This window comes from Antechinus flavipes, chromosome 5 (assembly GCF_016432865.1).
Source record: "Antechinus flavipes isolate AdamAnt ecotype Samford, QLD, Australia chromosome 5, AdamAnt_v2, whole genome shotgun sequence".
NCBI classification, from domain to species: Eukaryota; Metazoa; Chordata; class Mammalia; order Dasyuromorphia; family Dasyuridae; genus Antechinus; species Antechinus flavipes.
In genome coordinates, this window is record NC_067402.1 from 44,231,983 (window position 1) to 44,252,907 (window position 20,925).

Sequence of the window (20,925 nt, forward strand, 5' to 3'; positions counted from 1 at the left end):
AACTATCTGCATTTTTGTTTTTCTTCCCGGGTTATTTATACCTTCTGAATCCAATTCTCCCTACGCAACAAGAGAACTGTTCGGTTCTGCAAACATATATTGTATCTAGGATATACTGCAACATATCCAACATATAAAGGACTGCTTGCCATCTAGGGGAGGGGGTGGAGGGAGGGAGGGGAAAAAAAATCGGAACAGAAATGAGTGTCAATATAATGTAATTATTAAATAAAAAATTTAAAAAAAAAAAAAGAAAAGAAAAGAAAATGCTTCCTAATTAATCTCTGGGCTTCCACTCTCCAGATCATCCCCCATGCAACTACCAAAATACTCTTCCTAAAGCACAAATCTGACCTCATCATTCTCTGGCTTCAGTGACTCCCCGTCATTACCTCTAAATTAAAAGACAATCTTAGAAAGGAAAAGGACATATGTGTGCAAAAATATTTATACCAGCTTTTTGCGGACAAAGAATTGGAAATTGAGGGACTGCCCATCAATTGAAAAATGGTTAAACAAGTTGTGATATATGAATGTAATGTAATGTAATGCAAATTAGAAATGATGAACAGTCAGACTTCAGAAAAACCTGGAAAGACTTGTACAAACTGATGCAAAGTGAAATGAGCAGAACCAGGAACACATTGTACACAGTATCAGCTCCATTGTGTGATGATTAACTATGACTGATTCAGTTCTTTTCAGCAATACAATGATTCAGAACAAATACAAAGGATTCAAGAAGGTAAATTCTATCCACATCCAGATAAAGAACTGATGAACTCTGAATGTATACTGAAACATATTTTCTCACTTATTTTATTTTTTTATGTTTTTTTCTCTTGATCTGTTTTTTTATAGCTATAACTAATATAGAAATATTTTTCATATGATTAGACTAGATGAAACTGTTTTCCTTTGTCAGAAGAGAAGAGGGAAAGGGAGGGAGTGAGGAGAAAACCTTGGAATTCAAAATCTTATAAAAATGAATACTAAAAATTTTCTTGCCATATATTTGGGGAGTGGGGAATAAAGTACAGCAGGAAAAAAAGACTGAGTTTATGTACCATCTCCTACAGGAAGTTTTCCCTGATTCTAAGAGTTGTTGACATTTTGTGGTTATAAAATACTTTCATCTAATGAAATACTTTTATCTAAAGTTTTCATTTAATCTTTAAAATTCAGTGAAGTATATAACAAAAGAATTACTAACTCCTTTTTTCTGAGAGGAAAACTGAGGCACAGAGATAATGATTTCCCTCCCAAGTTTACAGAGGTAGTAAATAGAAAAAGCCAAAAATTACAAATTTTCTGACAAGTGTTGTACTTTTCCCACTCTGCAAAGATAGTTCTTCACATAGTAGTCACCTAGTAAATATTTGATAAATGATTGAATGAATGAATGAATGAATGAAAACTTAAGGAAACCTTCCCTTGGGAAATTCATAATCTCTTTTTCCTGATCTGCCTGCAGTATAAACTTTCCTGGGCTATCTGACCCATTCTAACAGTCTTTTCTGTAACTTAAGCCAGAAGTATCAAATAGTCCGTGGGCAATGCTCCCAAATGTGCTGGGGACAGATTAAAATGTACTTAGAAAATTACAAAGAAAAATTGTAATTGAGAAATTTAGCAAAGTAAATAAAAATATGAGACATAGATAACATTACATTTTGAAAATAAGTCAATATGTAGCCTGCAGGGACCCTTATATACAGATTATTGAGCCCCATTTCTGTCTGGATTCTCTGTCACTAATCAAAGCCAAGAATCTGTTGTCAGACAGAAGGAACTGTTCAGATCTCCATGTCTCAATGTCTCTCTCTGTATACTGAATCCATTACCATTTGTCATAGCTTCACTGGCTTTGAACCCTTACTTTTCAATAGACATATAAGTGACTGAAATATCTGAGTGTCTCTACTCCAAGCCCCACCTGGAACTCCAGGCACTCCAAATTCACAAAGGCACCCTCCACTCTTACCTGCCTGTTTGAGACTCCAAATAGGTTTGGGCATGAATTTTCAAAATTTTTTTTCTTCTCTCTTTCCATGCTCTCCATTCTTTCAGATCAAAGCAGGTTCCATATTTTTATTATCATTAAAAAACAGAAGCAGGGCAGCTAGGTGGTGCAGCGGGTAGAGCACCAGCCCTGAAGTCAGGAGGACCTGAGTTCAAATCTGACCTCAGGCACTTAATACTCCCTAGCTGTGTGACCCTGGACAAGTCACTTGACCCCAATTGCCTCGGCCAAAAAAAAAAAAAAAAAAAACAGACAAAAATCCCAGGTGACTTCAGTTCTTCAGTTCAGTGAAACTTCAATTAACCAAAATTTCATCTTCTGCCACACTCTCAATGAACGGGAATTAGAGTCCTTGAGTTTTAAGAAAAAGAAACAAATGACAAAAAAACAAACTGATTCCAGGAATTCAGTTTAAAAATTAAAAAGCAAAAACAAAAGCACAAACCCTCCACTTTTGTCATGGAATTAGCACAACTCCAGTTCAGTTTTTTGTACTGTTGATATACAATGAAATAAGGATGGTCCTAAGATTATAACTTTAGAAGTCATCTCCACAACTGAGTGAATGCTCATCAGCTGGAGAATGGCTGAATAAGTTGTGGTACATGAATGTTATGGAATATTATTGTTCTATAAGAAATGACCAGCAGGATGATTTCAGAAAGGCCTGGAGAGACTTATGTGAACTGATGCTAAGGGAAGCAAGTAGACCAGGAGAACATTGTACACAGTAACAAGACTATATGATGATCAATTCTGAAGGAGGTGGCTCTAACAATGAGAGGATTCAAGCCAATTCCACTTGTTCAGTGATGAAGAGAGTCATCAATACCCAGAAAGAGGACTGAGGGACCAAGTATAGACCACAACATAGTATTCTCACTCTTTCTGTTGTTGTTTGCTTTCATTTTGCTTTCTTTCCCATTTTTTTCTTCTTGATCCAATTTTTCTTGTGCAGCAACATAACTGTATAAACATGTATACATATATTGGATTTAACATGTATTATAACATATTTAACATGTATTGGACTACCTGCCATCTAGGGGAGGGGCTGGGGGGAAGGAGGGGATAATTTGGAATAGAAGGCTCTGCAAGGGTCAATGTTGAAAAATTACCCATGCATATGTTTTGTAAATAAAAAGCTTTAATTAAAAAAAAAAAAAGGAAAAAAGGAAAAAAGAAATGGGAGGTTGCAACTTCCTCTCCTCATTTTGTTAAGCAGAAAATAAACTACAAAGCTAAAAAAAATGAATAAATCTAATATACTGCACTTACTAAGGTAGGAAAGCAGATTAATACACTTTAGAAAGAATTTCAACAAAGATTTTTCTGATGAGGGGTTAACCAAAAAAAAACCAGTTAACCAGAATTTACCCTTCTGCCCATTCTCCCTTTTCTTTTAATGGAAGTTTGGTATACTTTTTTTTGTACTCACTACTGCAGCCTACCTCGGTAGATATAGCAGGAAAAAATGGAAAAAAATGAGGGGGAAAGACATATCAGAATGATAAAGAACTGCCAAATCTTCACTGTATCTTATTAAGTGAAATTTATTATGTAATAACTATAGTAATATAATAACCTCGCTACTAAGAATTTTGGCTAACTCAATTCCCTCATCTCCTACCATTTGCATCACCAGTTTGTAATCAGGTGCACCAGCATCATGTGCTAGATTTCCAAAAATTTTCCCCTCGAGCTGAGTCATTTCAAATACCTTTCCTGCAAGACTGCTAAAAAACAGTTCCCTGTGGTTCCCTCCAGGGTCTCACTAATTAGCCTCCATAAGGTTGTGTCTCCATTAACAAATCTTAATTCCCCCTCTAACTGTCTGGTCTGAGACTCTCCACCAAAATAGAAAGCTCATGTTATAATATAGTAATAATGCTATCCAGCAATTGAAGAATACTTTCCTTTTATAAAACGTATTTTCTAATCTTTTATCTTATTTTATCCACCAAAAATCCTCATGAGATAGGGAGGGAGGGAGGGCATTATCTTTCTTATGTTTTTATGTATGAGAAAAATGAGATCTAGAGAAATAAAATGACTATTTTTTTTGTTCTAAGACTGAATCTCTCTATTTTGTCCAGTCTTGAAATTCAGTGGCCACAGGCTTAACCACCCCAATTCCTCACTGACTGGCCAGATATTCAGCATATTAGTGCCAGACATAGTGCAGAGAGCATCCTCCCACCTATTGGGGAATACTGGCAGGTGCCAGCCATGGAAAGATCATACTAGAATCAGGAATAGCTCATAGACTTATAGAATTACAAATTATACTAGGAGTACCCTAAAAACTATCTATTCCAATTTCTTCATTTTACAAATAAGGAAACTGAGGGCCAGGTAAGAAAATTCAAACCCACGTTTTCTGATTCCAAACTCTGTGCCTTCCCCAGTGCACTATGCTCTCTGATTTTTTCCATGATTTATCTTTCAGGCAGCTCAGTAGTACAGTAGATACAACACTGAGTCTGTAGTCAGGAAAACCTGAGTTCAAATCCTACTTCAGACACTTCTGTGTGACTCTGGGCAAAATACTTAATTTCTGTCTTCTTCAGTTTTGTCACCTGTAAAATGGAGAATGACAGCATCAAATGAGATAAGGTTTGTGATGCACTAAGTACAGTATTGCTAGGTGGCAAGTAAGTATCAAGTGATGCTAGATTTGAACCTAGGAAGATAAATTTTTCTATCTCCATGACCAGCACTCTATCCACCATATCAGTTAGCTACATAAATAAAGCATGACTTTAAAAAAAGATTAAAAGTAGAAAGAGATGCAGTTCTCCTGTTATGATGTAGACCTTAACTCAACTATATCATGGAGTTGTACAAATATGATTCCTCAAAAGGAAGAAAAAGACTAAATGAGAATTACCAAAAAGGGAAAGGTCCTTATGTCCTTGGGAGAAAACTGGGTCCAAAGTCTGGCCCAGAGTCAAACCAATTAAGGCTTGGCCTTTGTCAGTGGAGTTTGCCTTAAGAAGCTGCCAGTTTGGCTCTGAATTTCTCACAGCATCCCCGTCAAGTGGGACAGATTGCCCCGTTATCTCCATTTCACAGAAACAACAGAAATGCAGAGGGTTAGAGGCAGAGCTGAGCTTGAAACTCACCACCACAGGGCATTCGGTACCAAACTGTCCCCAAAGTCTGACTCATCTTGTGACTGTGGATACCCCAAAGCCCCCTCCATTCATCCATCGAAGGAAGGAAGAAAACCAATCTCTCTCTCTCTCTCTCTCTCTCTCTCTCTCTCTCTCTCTCTCTCTCTCTCTCTCTCTCTCTCTCTTTTCTCTGTGACTCTCTTCTCTCTCCCTCCCTCTTTTTCTTTCTCTTTCTCCTCTCTCCCTTCCTCTTTTTCTTTCTCTTTCTCCCTCTTTCTCTTTTTTCTTCCTCTATCTCTTCCTTCCTTCCTTTTCTTCCTTTTGGGGGACATGGTTATTATGCAGCTTTGCTGTTAAGGTAAGTTAGAGGTCTACTTCACCCTGGTAGAGGGCTACATCTCTTTCTATTGCTAATCTTTTTTTTAATCCTTTTTTATTTGTATAGTTAGATGGTTCAATAGATGTGTGCTGGTCTGGTCCCAGAACTGGAAAGACTCATCTTCCTGAATTCACATCTGGCATCAGTCAACACTTACTTGCTATTGACTCTCGTCACTCTCTTTGTCTCAGTTTCCTCATTTGTAACATATGAACATATTTAGGCACCATGTGGGTTGGAAGTTTACATAAACTTAGAAAAGTTCTTTGTGTCTTATGATTATGGATAGATCTTTAATGAAATCAACTAGAATAATTAGTTGAATTTGATCCCTTGGTGCATCTTTTCTAATTAGTCATTTGTGTGTGTATATTGTATTCCCTCATTAGTTTATGAGCTCCATGAGGGCAGTAATTGTACCTTAATTCTTGTTCCTCTCCCCCGGAAATTTGGGTTACCCAAAGGGCAATAGAGAGATATGAAGAGGGTGTTAATAAATTCCAGCAAATTATCAGCAATGTTTAGTAACCAAAAGTGATGTTAGCAATATCATATGAACAGGTGAGATAGTAAAATAGCAATTGCAAAGAATAATACCAGGATAGCCACATATTGTACTGATGGGGGAAGGAAGAGAGAAGATATCACATTAAGAGACCTAGTAGAAGGATTCCAGCACATGGTGGGATCGAGGAAGGCTCCATGCTATCTGATGGGCTGGAAGAGCTGCCAAACATCTAGTAAGATTGAGGGAGAGTCTCAGAATGTTTGTAAGATAAAGAGCTCCAGCACATCTGGTGGATAAGAGGAAGTCCTCCAGCAAAGACTGAGGGAGGGTTCCAGCCCATCTGGTAGCTTCTCTACAAAGCATCTCAAGGGGAGCATGGGCAAGAGCCACAAAGCATGAAAAATAGATTATCCTTGGCTCTATTGAAGGGTTCATTCACATCATTAAGGTCAAAGAGCCATTGAAATATTGACGTGTCAACTCCAGTTCATAGCATCATGTTCTCCACAAAGAAGGCTTCGTAAATAGTTGTTGAAGTTGGTTATCCACACAAACTCTGTAGACCAGATAAACTATGTTCCAAAGCCTGTCCTAAACCCATGCCCCTTCATATACTTAGGTGGAAGTCTGGGAGCACAAGACATGAGTTCAGAAGCAAAAAAAAAATCTTGGAGATGGTCCCAGTCCATTGGAAATCCAGTCAAAGATAAGGCAGAAAGAAAAGTTCAGGCAGGCGATATTCACAATCCAATTAGGCTTTAATAAGATGTGAATTTGTTGCCCTTCAGAAAGGATAGCTGCTTGTGGTCTAAGCAGAATACTTTCCAATGCAGCGATGACTCCTAATAACATCAGCATTATTACCATTCCAGTCAGTGCCACAGGATGCAAACCTTGAAATAAAATGTCATTTCCCTAATTAAAGAATGTCCCTACAGAAGATTATTTCCACAGCTTGTAGCTCAGACATGGATCGTCTCACCATGTCAAGGGCCATATATTTAATTTATTTAGCATATTTCTGAGAGTTAAACAACTGATTTACTCATGTACAGGTGTCCATCTAAAGACTTTTTTGTTAAAAAGCTAGTAGCTCAGCACTTCTGGGAAGTGTGGTCTGGCATCTGGACAAAGATGCTTTCTTCTTTCCCATGACTCTTGTAGGGAAAAGGTACTACAGAAACCAATACTGGGTTTAGAGATAGGGAACAAAAGGTTCGAATTCCTCCATAGCAAAGAACATAAATAATCTAGACTCAAGTTTCCTTGGTAGTAAAATTAGGAGATTGAACCAGATAATCTATGAGCTTCTTAGCCAAAAAATGATGAAAACTATGAAACTAAATAAAGACTACATGTTCTAAGAGCAGCTCAGTTAAGGAATGACGTCAAGATAAAACAAATGGTCGATAGGACACTAGGACAGCTAGGTGGGGCAGTGGATAGAGCATCAAGCCTGGAATCTGATTTCAAATGTGACTTCACACATTTACTTCTGCTTAGTAGCTGTGTGAACGTGGTCAACTCATATAACCACGTTTTTTTATCTGTAAAAATGGAAGTAACTATAACTTCCCTGCCCCGCCTCACAATGAGATAAATGGAACTTTGAAAACAAGCCTCACACGATTGTTACTAACTTCCTACATGAGACTGTTTCCTCTTAGTCCCCAGATTACTCTTTATATGTGCAAAGTACAAAGCTATAATTAAAAGTGAGCACACAGTGCCCTCTGCTGCTCAGGACCAGAATCTCCTGCCAAGATAATGACTGGAACAATTTCCACTTCCTCTAAGGCTTGTGACATGATAGAATGAGCTGGAAGCTACCTTGGAGATAATCAAATTCAGTGGTTTTCTTAGAAAGTCACAGATTCACATGCTCTATGTTATATTATGCTTATATTTATTTCATTAAACATTTTCCAGTTAATTTTAATCTAGTCCAGATTTTACAAGAGTTCTGCTTGGAAGGTTCTCAATGTAACATTTCTGATTTAATTGAACCTCATTTTTCGAAAATGAAAAAATAAAGGTCCAGAAAGGTCCTCTGACACTTTAAACTAAATTTTTTTTTTAATTCAGCATTCTAACCACTCACCATTATGCCTGCCCTCCTTCCTTATTTCTAAACAGGACAGAATACTAAGAAGTAGGAAAAGTTTATTTTCAGATCATGTTCCCTCCATATTCACTTAATGCTTAAAAGAATTAAAATTTAAAGCTTTTAAGAATCAAGTTCTAAGAATAGAATTTTAGGCTTTGAGTTATTTTTTGAAAGGAGCAAGGGAAACACCATTTTGGCAAATATCTATTCTGCTTAGATATAAGAATGTTGTCTTACAATGAATAAGGAATAGGTCTGCAATTTAGAGAAAAAAAGAAATCTGGAGGAAAAATAACTTTGGAAAGACCCCAGATTCATAGTTCCTAGAAATCTGTAAGTAGGAAAAAAAAACACCAACCCTATAGTTTGAGGTTAAACCCTGAATCTCCAAGGGAAAATCTCAAAGAGTACCCTTCTCATCTGTAATGTGGAAATCGGTGTTTTTGCAACCCAAAATCATCTGTTGAATGGCATTTATATTCATGCATATGAGATTGCCAGACCTGGAGCTGGAGAGATCAGAGTTCAAATCTGGTCAGGCACTTACTAGTTTTATACCTCTGAACATCTCATTTCACCCCATTTGTTTCAGTTTCCTCCTCTGTAAAATAAGCTGAAGAGAGATCTAGGATTTTTGCCAAGAAAACCCTAAACGGGGCCACAGAGACATAATTGAATTGAACAACAAACATGAAAATTAAGTTTCGCATACATCCATCTCTCTATCCTTCCTTGAAATCAGAAGATAATCTGATCCTCACTAGATAAAACATAATCGTCTTGTTGGATTTGAGGTCAGGAAAAGTAGCATAAGGGAGACATAAGGTTCTAGATTTAGAGGGAGCACACTGTGAGTTCAAATCTGGTCTCATATAATCATTATCTGAGTGACCCTGGGCAAATAACTTCACTCTGCCTCAGTTTATTCATCTCTAAGTCAGGATAATAATAGTATCCTAATTTATTGGTGTGTTGAAAAGATTAAATGTAATAATATATATAAAGTGCTTTTGCAAACCTTATTATGTAAATGATTTATCATTATTACTGCTAATGATACTACCACTAACTGGAGCTGCTGACTACTATTAACTACTGCTGCTGCTGACTACTGACTACTGACTACTGCTGCTGACTACTGCTGCTGACTTGTCAACTGCTGTTGAGAATTGCTGCTGATGGCTGTTGATTGTTGATTGCTATTGATTACTGCAGCTGCTGATTACCAGCTATTGACTGCTACTGCTGATTGTTGTTAATTACTACTGCTGCTGCTAGAGTACTAGTGCCAGAGACTGCACACACACACACACACACACACATACACACACACACACAACCTTGCTCTCGAGGGGACTGAAGACACTATAAATACAAGTGATTTCATTTGCTAAGAATATAGAATGAAAAAATAGTCCCTAACTGTAAAATCTTTACAATCTAATTGAGACAAGCAAACAAATATATATAAAACCAGCATTATGTAAGATAAATAGGCAATAATTAATACAGAGAAGGTACTGAAATTAAGAAAGATTTTTAGGGAAGGCTTCCTGTAAAAGGTGAGACTTTGGATGGGATTTTAAGTTTAGGCAGGTCAGGAGAGCATTCCTGGGGAGGACAGCCAGGGAAAGGTGTCTTGATCTAGTTCATCCAGAAACCATGTGAGGGGATGGAATTAAGGAGTAAAATTGTTTAGTCCAGAGAGAGAACTGTGAAGACTGAATGTAAATCAATACATACTATGTTCATTTTTTTTTTTGTTTTCTTTCTTTTTCTCCTGTTCTCTTTTGTTCTCATTTTTTTCTCCCAACATGATTCATATGGAAATACATAAAAATACACATATATAACCCCCCAAAAAACACAAAATGTTGTTTTATATGTAACTGTGGAAAATAATATTTTAATGAAAAAATAAGAGTAAGATTGTTAAAACAGAAGGGGAACTAGTTTATGAAGGGCTTTGAATGTCAGTTGTTTGGCATTTTATCCTGGAGGCAATAGGGAAAGTCAAGTTTATTGGTTGACATGATCAGACTTGAGGAAAATCTCTCATCAATCACAGACTTCTCATCTCTTACCTGGTTGCACAATTGGGGGATTTTTTATTTCTCTACCTTCCTATTCAAGATACCTCTATTTTTTCCATCACATTATGCTGCCTCCCAAGATGTGGGATGTGTTTGTCTACTCACAGTTGGGCAAGTTAAAAGTGGGTGACTCCACAGATTCAACAGAATCATTTCTCAGTTGAAATTCTCTCTGTAAATGCTAAAATTGATCAAAATGGCTAATTGCTTAGCACTACTAAGTCTGTATCCCAAAGAAAAAAAGAGTGCATGTACAAAAAAAAAATTTGTAGTACCTGTTTTTGTGGCAACAAATCATTGGAATGACTGAACAAAAGGTGGTTTATGAATACTATTGAATATTATATGTTGCCATAAGAAATGATGAGCAGGCAGATTTCAGAAACACCAGAGGCTCCAGTGTGGAATGCCCCATATTGTCAGATTCCCAAAGATATAAGATAAATAGGCAATAATTAATACAGAGAAGGCACTGAAATTAAGAAAGATTAGGGAAGGCTTCCTGTAAAAGGTGAAATTTTGAATGAGACTTTAATTTAGGCCACTATTTTGAGAGCTGATGCCCTTGGGCTCTCTTCAGCCTTCATTCCCCCCTATTCCTGACTCATGGTCATTCTAAGTGGCTGTCACCATCGGCCTGGCATCCAAAATCAAGACGTACCCCTCAGGGTACCATGAAGGCAATGAACAAAACATCTTGGACAAAACCACTGTCCATCCAGAAAGAAAATTAAAAATATTCCATGAAAATGGCTAGTTTTTCAGAATTTATGTTTAATCCATTTCTGCTGTCAGGGAACTTGGGTGCTCAAGGTAGGAAATGCAGCCCATTTTTGTAGCTCTCATTATAGGAATGCAAACTCACAAGACAGAACAAGTGAGGCATCCAGCTTGCCTCTAGGTTGAAGGAGTCAGGTGGGGCCTTTCGGGCCTTTCATTCGTCCAAGAATCACATGAAGATGGCAAGAGCAATAGGGCATTAGAGGACAAGAGTATTAGTCCCAAGTCTTCCAACTAGCACGTGTGATTTTAGGCAAATCACCTAACTGAACTTCAGCCTCATCTGTAAGGAAGTTTACATGATTTAGAGATGAGAAATTACGTAGGAAGGAATCAAGAATTATGCACCTACAAAGGATATGAACAGACAATTTTCAATGAAGAAATTGAAACTATTACCACTCACATGAAAGAGTGTTCCAAATCACTATTGATCAGAGAAATGCAAATTAAGACAACTCTGAGATATCACTACACACCTGTCAGATTGGCTAAGATGACAGGAAAAAATAATGATGAATGTTGGAGGGGATGTGGGCAAACGGGGACACTGATGCATTGTTGGTGGAGTTGTGAATGAATCCAGCCATTCTGGAGAGCAATCTGGAATTATGCCCAAAAAGTTATCAAACTGTGCATACCCTTTGATCCAGCAGTGTTTCTATTGGGCTTATACCCCAAAGAGATACTAAAAAAGGGAAAGGGACCTGTATGTGCCAAAATGTTTGTAGCAACCCTGTTTGTAGTGGCTACAATGAATGGATGCCCATCAATTGGAGAATGGCTGGGTAAATTGTGGTATATGAATGTTATGGAATATTATTGCTCTGTAAGGAATGACCAGCAGGATGAATACAGAGAGGCTTGGAGAGACCTACATGGACTGATGCTAAGTGAGATGAGCAGAACCAGGAGATCATTATACACTTCGACAACGATATTGTATGAGGATATATTCTGATGGAAGTGGATTTCTATGACAAAAGAGACCTGAGTTTCAATAGATAAATGGACAGAAACAGCTACACCCAAAGAAGGAACACTGGAAAATGAATGTGAACTATCTGCATTTTTGATTTTTTTCCCGAGTTATTTTTACCTTCTGAATCCAATTCTCCCTGTGCAGCGGGAGAACTGTTCGGTTCTGCAAATATGTATTGTATCTAGGATATACTGCAACATATTTAACATATATAGGACTGCTTGCCATCTTGGGGGGGGTGGAGGAGGGGTGGAGAGAGGGAGGGGAAAAAACGAAACATAAGTGAGTGCAAGGGATAATGTTGTAAAAAAATTATCCTGGCATGGATTCTGTCAATACAAAGTTATTATTAAGTAAAATAAAATTTAAAATTAAAAAAAAAAAATTATGCACCTACATGGATCAGGCACTGTGCTGGACACATAACAGTTAATATTTATATAGCACCTATGGCCCAGGCACTGTGCTAAGCACTGTTTATATGGCACCTACTATGGTCAAGGAATTGTGCCAAACACTGTAACAGCTAATACTTAATACAGAATCTATGTGCCAAGCACCATAAAGGTTCCATCATTATTCCCATTTTACAGATGAGAATAAATGCCTGAACTAGTCCAAACGCCCTCTTTGAAAGCAGAAAGAGGCCAGGCTTGCCTTCTCAAAGATCACACATAGAAAGGCCTAGATTTAAAGGATTTTCCTGGCCTTTTAGAGGATCGTAGGTTTAGGGACACCTCAGGTCATCCTGTGCGCAGTCTTCATCTTACAGAAGTTTCAGTCCAAAAGGAGAGATGCTCTGCCCAAGGTCACCGAGCTAAGTAGCAATGTGAGACTGATGAGCAGTCAAGTGGTCCAGTGGTTTACACACAGGACCTAGAGCTGGGAGGAGTACAAATTTAGACTCAAGACACTAACTAGCTGTGTAATTCTAAACAAATCACTTAACCTCTCCCTCAATTTCCCCATCTGGAAAATGAGAATAGCACTTTTACCTGCCAAGATAACCCTTGCTAACCCAATGCTCACCATTATTTTTTACAATGCTCTCATTCTAGGGCTAATGGGAGCCCAGAAAAGTTGGCACTTGCCCAAGAATCTTTTTTTTAAAAGAGCTCAGCAGTGATCCTAGTTAATATGTAAACCAATCGTTAATCCCATCAAACCTATATCTGCCTGTCTGATCCCTTACTTCCATGGGGTGTCTTCATCAGAGAAAGAGCTGTGTTCCATGAGCAAAGAATCGAGTTAGCTCAGAAAAAACTCCAGATGCACAAAGTTAAGAGAATCCACCCCAAATGTTCATAGGGATTATCTATGTCTTGTCTGTGGCAGAGCATTCTAAGCTCATATTGGTCTGATCAGCCAGACACTAACAAAGTGAAACAGCGATGTCACTTAGGTCCTCTTGGAAAAGGACAATAACCTATTTCTGGGGGCTACACAGAACTCATCATCAGAGACCTCTGAATACTTCAACACTGAGATCCTGTCATTCGCCCTCTCCCCCCAAGTCCCCAGGACAGCTCTGTGCAGTCAAAGCCATTCCCCAAATCACTGCCTTCAGGTACTAACAGAGGGATACAACAAATTGTGTAATGGCATACAACCAGCAAACTGGTACCACTATTCAATTAACCCTTGGACACCTAAAGCATTCAAGAATTTGCCAGGCTATCAGCATTCTACAAATGGCTCAATCCCACACCCAGAGCCTGCTCCACAATAAATGCATCCATGTTTTTGTACTTGAATAGGGAAATGAACTGATCTGAAGGGATTAAAAGTGTCTTCCACAGACCTCTTCCCACCATTATACTTTTATTTACGCAATTAAGGGGGTATGAATCAAAGTATTAAAACCACTTTGGATTTAAGCTATAGGTAAAAAAAAAAAAAAAAATTTTTAACCTGGTGTCTGTCAACTTATGCCTGCAACATTGATAGCTACTTTATTATAATGGATTTCCACCATCATAACCCTTTTAAGCATCAAAATTTTCTGAAAAAGGCACAATGACTTAAGACATAAAGAGCTAAGACTACATGAAACCAACTGAGGGCTTTGCTGTGGCTAGCCATCAGGTAATAACTCCCTCTGACCTGGGAAATGCAAGGGGCCCCAGCCATGGCTACATAGGACAAGCTGATATTCCTCAAACCACCAAAGCTTTTACTGGCTGAGGCACACTGTAGTGAGTGCTTTCTAAATGAAGTTAAGTTGGCTCTAATGGACTCCTTGTCAGATCCCTAGCTGTTACGAAGTCACTAAATCCCAATTATCAAAATGTTTCAATCTTTGGTGCAGAGTATGATACTGGCCCAGAAAGGATTAAATCCACACCTCAATTAATTATGTCTATCCCAGACTCCTAAATTTCCTGGCATTGTCTCCGAACACATCACCCAATAAAAACACATTTTGATCTTACTGTAAATCCTGTGCCAAATGAAGAAATATTAAGGAAATTCCATTAAGTATCACAAACCATTTTAAGACACATGGACACAGAAGTGAATGCAAGGGATAATGCTGTAAAAAATTATCCTGGCATGGGTTCTATCAATAAAAAATTAAAAAAAAAAAAAAGACACAAAGTTTCAGGAAGATTCTTCCTAAAGTGTGAAAAGCTGGGGCAAAAAAAAAAGAAAAACAGAATCAATGTAAAGGACGCAACCACTCCAAGAATATAAGAAACAAACGTTTATTCTCCATCAGTGTTTTCCCAGCACTTAGAGCCTCCAGGTAAGACTTAAGACCACTCGGTGGTGGTTCCTACCCACTCGGTAGCCTGAGCAGTAGGGGCTGCCGACCAGTCCTCGGTAGCAGGCTGAGCACTCCAGTCTTCTAAAAAAGAGAAAAAAAGCACAGGCATGAGCTCGGTTCCCACTGAGAGTCCCCCCAGCCCCCTCCCTGCCTTGGGATCAATGCTGAGCTGAAAGACCCCTATGACCACTCTCCTGCTCCTAGCCTGGCCCCCAGACTCCAGGGTCCCCTTGCTCTAACACAGGGATGGTGCGGCACTCACCAGTAGGGAACTGCTGGATGGGCACTGAGGGCACCTGCACTCCCTCGGACCAGTCAGCCACCTCTGGCTGCGTAGCTGTGAACTCTGGGGCAGGGGCAGTCCATTCCCCCTGGAACTCCTCCTTGGTTACTGCCTTCTCGGCAGCGGCCTGTTCCTCCTTTTCAATCTGGTTTTTAAAAAAAAGAGGCATTCAGTCATGACATGTGCTGAGCACCTGACCCCAGAGGCCCCACCCCATCCCACCCCACCACACCCTGTGGCAGCTGCCTCCCCCAACACTGTGCTGGTTGGAGCCATGAAGACCATTGCCCACCCATCCCTACTGAAGTTACCTCCTCTGGATCCCGGTAGAAGTAGAGATCAGGCATGACCTCCCATGGATGCTCACGGGAAATGGTGCCGCGCATGCGTAGAACTTCCCGGGCCAGCATCCACCACATCAGCCCCACAGAGTGAGCTCCCTGCAGAAATCACACAGTAATGGGGCCAACTCCCTCATTTCACGACTGCCACTGCCATACTTTCTCTAGCTCCCACAACGAAGAGCACATTAACATCTACCTGTGGTTTGTTTCAAAGCTCACCGTGGTACAGAGGACCCTCAGAGAACCTTAAACCAGTGTTACTCATCTGCAAATTCATAAAGTTGGAATAAGGCAAAGGCTAAGAAATTATTGAGGTTTAAAGGAGGAAGTCTATTACACGTGGAAGCTCACCACCTAATGTGTCACATGCTAACATGCCCCCTTCTACTGCCCATTCTCATTCTTTACTCCTTTGGCATTTTAAAAATATCCTAATTATTTGTTGCACAGAATACTATCAAACTCCACTCATTGGACCACAAAGGCCCTTGTGGTGTTAGCGAAAAACCTGCCATTAATATAGCACACGACCTACACTTGTGAGTTCAACGGCCTACTGGCCTCGCTCCAAGCTCTAACAGTGTGCAAAATGTCACTTATTTCAAGAGCTAATTCAAAGCCCAAGATCAAATGAGATTTGTGGGAAGCCCTGTGCAGTGCGTGGCACACTACAGCTGCCCCTGGCCCCAAGACTGAAGTGGAAAATAAAATGGTGGCGAGGTGCTGGCTGATACCTTGTTGTTACAGGGAATGGCAATGTCCACATAGCGAAGTGGGGAATCCGTGTTGCACAAGGCAATGGTCGGGAGGTTCACATACGATGCTTCAGTCAGAGGCTGATGATCTGCCCGAGGATCAGTGACCACTAAGAGGCGAGGCTCCCTGAAAGCTGCTTGGATCTGGTTAGTGAAGGTGCCCGGGGTAAATCGTCCAGCAATAGGGGTGGCGCCAGTGGCAGCAGCAAATTTCAGAACAGCTCTCTGAGGACAGAAGGGAGGAACCCGAGTTACAGGGGAACAAAGCTACATTCCATGACAGCGTGAGGATCCGCCAACTCTTCTGCGTATACACAACTGACTGGAACAAGCTTCTTTCGCAACAAACTTCAAAACTACACATCCACACTTCTATGTAGGAAAATGCCTCATTCTATTATACTTGTAAGTGACAAAATGGACAGTTTCAGAGGAAATTATGAACTGATGCAGAGTGAAGTGAGCAAAACAATTTGTCCAATGATAACAGCATAGAGAAAAAACTTTCAAAAAGACTTTAGAACTCTAATCACCAACTCTGCTAGAAGTGACTCTTTTCAACAATGAGGTGACTTGGACCAATTCCAACAGGCTTGTGATTTAGAGAGCCATCTGAATCCAGAGAGAAAACTATGGAGATTAAATATGGATCACAACACAGCATTTTCACCTTTTTTGTTGTTTGCTTTTTGATCTGATTTTTCTTATGCAGAATTATAAATTATGTATCGAAAAATTGCACACATGTTTAACATACATTAAATTACTTGCTCTTTAGGGAAGGAGAAGGGAGAGAAAAAAATTTCTAAAGCAAGATTTTGTAAGGGTGAGTGTTAAAAACTATCTTTGTATATATTTTGAAAATAAAAAGCTATATAAAAAAATTCTAATCAATGTAGTAAGATAAACCTTATGTGCTCAGGCCTGAGTATTATTTCATCCACAGCCTGTCAGACACAATGGAATTAAATCCAAAGACAGACCTATTTATTTTGCTAGATTCTCCTACTGCAAAAGAAGGCCAGTTTGAAAAAAATGCTCATAGACGTAATAGCTTTAATAAATTTATTCTTAATTTTTTTTTTTAAAGCCACACATCCAAAAACATTCCTGAGAAAATCTTTAAATACAAAAATAAGTATTGATCAATGTAACGTTTTCATGCTTTGAATAAAAAGATGTCTTACTTATTTCAATCAAGAACTAGACTTGGAAATGACAGTTTGTGACTTAATTTGTGAGACTGGTTTTGGTTTATATACTCTTCCTTCCCCCCCCCCAAAGAAATTAGAATCTGAGTCCAAGAGAAGGCAAACAATACTTTATTATTTTACCTTGGACTAATTCTGTTAAGGGTTTTTGAAAATCTAACATATTAAATTTATGATATGCTACCTTATGGTATTGCAGGGAAACTTTTTCTACAATAAATTAAAAAAAAAAAAAAACTAGGCTTAGTAAGGTTTGTTTTGGAGTTTTGTTGATATAATTTGTCTCCAGATCGAAATAAATGCAAATCTAGAGCAAATTCTAGTCAATGAAATGGTTTTATTATAAATGGGTCTCATATGGGGCTCCAGCTTTGATTTCTGAATGTAGCTTATACAAATTATACAACACTAATGAGGTCAACAGTAAGAACACATCTATATTACAATTTCCCCCCATTCTACATTTGCACTGCTTTAGACAACTTCAAGATGAAATATGCCTGCTCTGGACTTTTTTAAAGAGATAAAGCAACACTAAATCATTTACATTTGTATTTTGCCAGCTCATCTTTTCATATTTACTATATCTTAATAATCACTTACTCATTCCAGTTCCATGACAGTAAACCCCCCAAAGATCCCTAGAAATTATAAACATTGGAACTGATCAAAGAGCTAAAGCAAGGGACATCATGTCTGTGCCTCTAGATTCCCAGCTAGTTTTGGTACACCTAAAAAGACCTGGTTATGAAAGAGCTTTGTCCTCCAGATCAATTCAAATCTTCCTATCTGAGCTTAAAAAACTTCATGTGTTGATTAATGATGGATGATGACCTGTATCTTTTATACCTTGTTAGGACTGTTGAGAGAACCATACGGAAATGTACCTGAAGAGCTATCAATATGAAATATTAATTCCAACATAAAACTCTTTCCAAGCCCCACGTACCTGGCCAGTGTTCCTGGATGAGATGACACTAACATCAGCCGGATTTTCAATGGCTACAATGGCACGAGCTGCCAGCAGAAGCTTTTCCCAAGTTCTCTTCAAATTAATGATGTAGATGCCTATAGTGGGCAGAATCAAGTTCTCAAAACCAACTTAAAATGTTACACCTAAGGACACCACCTAAGATGAGACATGTGGCAGTGACTACTATCAAACTCCAGTCATAGAGGCAAGCTCTACTGGTGTTAGCGAAAATCCTGCCAACATACTGTAGCACACTTCCGACACTCAGAAGTTCATTGGCCTAAAACCGGCCTAAACTCTGGGTTTTAATAATGTGCATATTGGAATTAACAAACAGTAAAGTCTTTTGCTTCCATTCCTACTTCTACCAACCTCTTACATATTCTAATAACCAAGAATAGCTCCAAGTTAATCTAAAGTGGTTTCTATTATGCACAACATTGTTGTGATGACTGCAAATCTTTTATCCTCAGTTTCCTAGTTATTTACAACTTATCTCAAAATTTCAAGGAATTCAAATATAAGGAAAAGTTCACTTTCTCTAAAAAGCTATTGCATCATCAGAATGAATCTCTTGTCTCCTTCACTTGGGGCTCGGCTAGCTTTCTGGTGACTCTTTCAGACCAGCTTGGTCTCAGTGGGGGAAGTGGACACATAGGACCTGGAATCACAAAGATTTTTGTTCACATAGAGCCTCAAATACCAGCTAACATAACACCCTGGCCAAACTCTCTTAACCTAACTGCTAGTTTCCTCAAAAGTAAAATGGGATTATAGCACACACTTCACTTACACTGTGTATCAGCAACAGGAATAAACATTAAATAAATGCTTGTTGCATGGTGAAACAGTAATGTTCACCCAACCTGTCTATCAATCTGCCAATTCCAAAATTATACTAAATCAAAAATGAAACATGAGGATGCTTATATTTACAATGCTTTTTCTCTTTCAAAACATATTTTGAAGGACATAGCAAACCAATAGAGTACCTTTGCCAAGAAAACCCCATTGGAACACTGATCCACAGGGTCACAAAGAACAGAACACAACTAACAAAATTGATTTTCAAGTGTTTAGACAATCTAGAAAATTAAGTGAGTTCATGTACAAACCATAGTATGGCAAGAGGTTTTGCCCTTAAAAGGCAACTTCCAAGACAATATAAAATGGTAAGTGAGAAAACCTGGTTTAAAACCCTATCTCAGAAATATTTCTTTCCCATAATGATCACTTGATTAACTTTGTTTCCTTATCTGCAAAATGGGAGAAACACTCACCTCTCACTCTATTAAAGATGAGTTTATTACTACTACTCTCTTTTCAGGAATTTCCTAAACAGAAGGCTCCCTCCAAAAACCATCCATGAGCATCCATGCCCCAGCCACTTTCTTGAGTAGGTGCCTACAGGACCTGTTGAGAATAAGCAGGTCTCACAACCTGTGCAAAACCTACTTTAATGCTAGACACCCACCATCGCTTTTTCTTTTGTAGATATACTGTTCCATCTGGAAGTCCAAATTGGTGCCGCCCAAATGGGTCCCTGCAGCAAGGAATTTGAGGACATCCTCCTCCTTCATCTGCAAGACATCTAGGGCTCCGGACATTGTGAAAGTTTCCCTTTAAAGTTACGACGGAAACCTGAAACAGCAGAAAACAATTAGAGTGACCAGGTCCTAGTTGCCCTTGGAGAAGGCCCTTCCAGCTGGTCCCACCACCACCAATTTCTTCAGCCAGCTCAGCACTAGTCTAAAGCTGCCCTGGCTGGTGTCCTAGCAGGATTTTGGCAGGCCTCCTCCTTTACCTAGTTTTCCAAATTGTTTACATAGCACTGGAATTAAACCAGAAATGGCCAAAACAGAAAGAAAACTACAGATCAACCTACCTAATAAATATTGATCTGAAAATTTTCAATATTAACAAAGAGATCACAACAAATTATCAGCACGATAATGCACTATGCCCAAGTGGGATTTAGCTCTAGTAATGGGTTGAAAAGTGACCCGCAGGACGCCGTTTGAGGCTTGGGAAGTCCGGCGGTTCTGACAGATGCAACTCAGCGGGGGCCCCCCGCCCGACCCGGCTGCATGCCTCGCTCCGCCCCGACTCGGGGCGGGGAGCCCACACAAGCACTGTCCCTGCCCCGCGCCCCCCCCGGGACAGTTGCCCAATCGTGCCGGGGACGGCCCCGATTGACTTTTCTTGCAGAACCGCAAGGACGCGGCGCATGGGACTCCTTCCCGACTGGGCCAGGAAGCCGGAATCTTCCCTTGGAAGGGGAAGGGTGGGCAGGGGGTGACCGAGGCCCTGACTGGCGGGGCCGCCACGTGCGCCGGAGCTCCCCAGGCCTGGGGCCCGCGCGGGGCCAGTGCCGGGCCGAAACGTACCCCGGCACCGTCCCACAGCCTCCGCGGCCTCTCGCCTCCCATCTCTCCCCTTGCCCGTCCCGGCTGCGGCCGCGGAACCGCGAAAAGCGGCGCGTAGACACTGACCGAAGACAACGCCGTATGGAACCCTCTTCTGAGCAGCGCGGAAAGGAACCGCGGGCGGAAATGACGTCCTTATATAACCCAGCCGCCCCCGTGGGCGGTACTAACGCAGGAA

The 20,925-nt window shown here is 39.7% G+C and overlaps 1 protein-coding gene and 2 non-coding genes across 3 annotated transcripts; all 3 read right to left on the reverse strand.

The window, feature by feature from the left end:
• Positions 1–14,677: 14,677 nt before the first annotated feature.
• Positions 14,678–20,905, reverse strand: RPSA (ribosomal protein SA). Its single transcript, XM_052000739.1, has 7 exons — positions 20,814–20,905; positions 19,796–19,962; positions 18,298–18,416; positions 16,117–16,362; positions 15,350–15,478; positions 15,018–15,183; positions 14,678–14,836 (listed from the first exon to the last, which is right to left on the reverse strand). Exons 2-7 carry the CDS (start codon positions 19,926–19,928, stop codon positions 14,742–14,744), a joined length of 888 nt encoding a protein of 295 aa, XP_051856699.1. The 5' UTR covers positions 19,929–19,962; positions 20,814–20,905; the 3' UTR covers positions 14,678–14,741.
• On the reverse strand, positions 15,820–15,971 carry LOC127539502 (small nucleolar RNA SNORA62/SNORA6 family). Its single transcript, XR_007947937.1, has one exon. It is a non-coding gene; the product is annotated as a small nucleolar RNA SNORA62/SNORA6 family (small nucleolar RNA).
• On the reverse strand, positions 18,488–18,641 carry LOC127539501 (small nucleolar RNA SNORA62/SNORA6 family). The gene has a single exon (XR_007947936.1). It is a non-coding gene; the product is annotated as a small nucleolar RNA SNORA62/SNORA6 family (small nucleolar RNA).
• Positions 20,906–20,925: the final 20 nt, after the last annotated feature.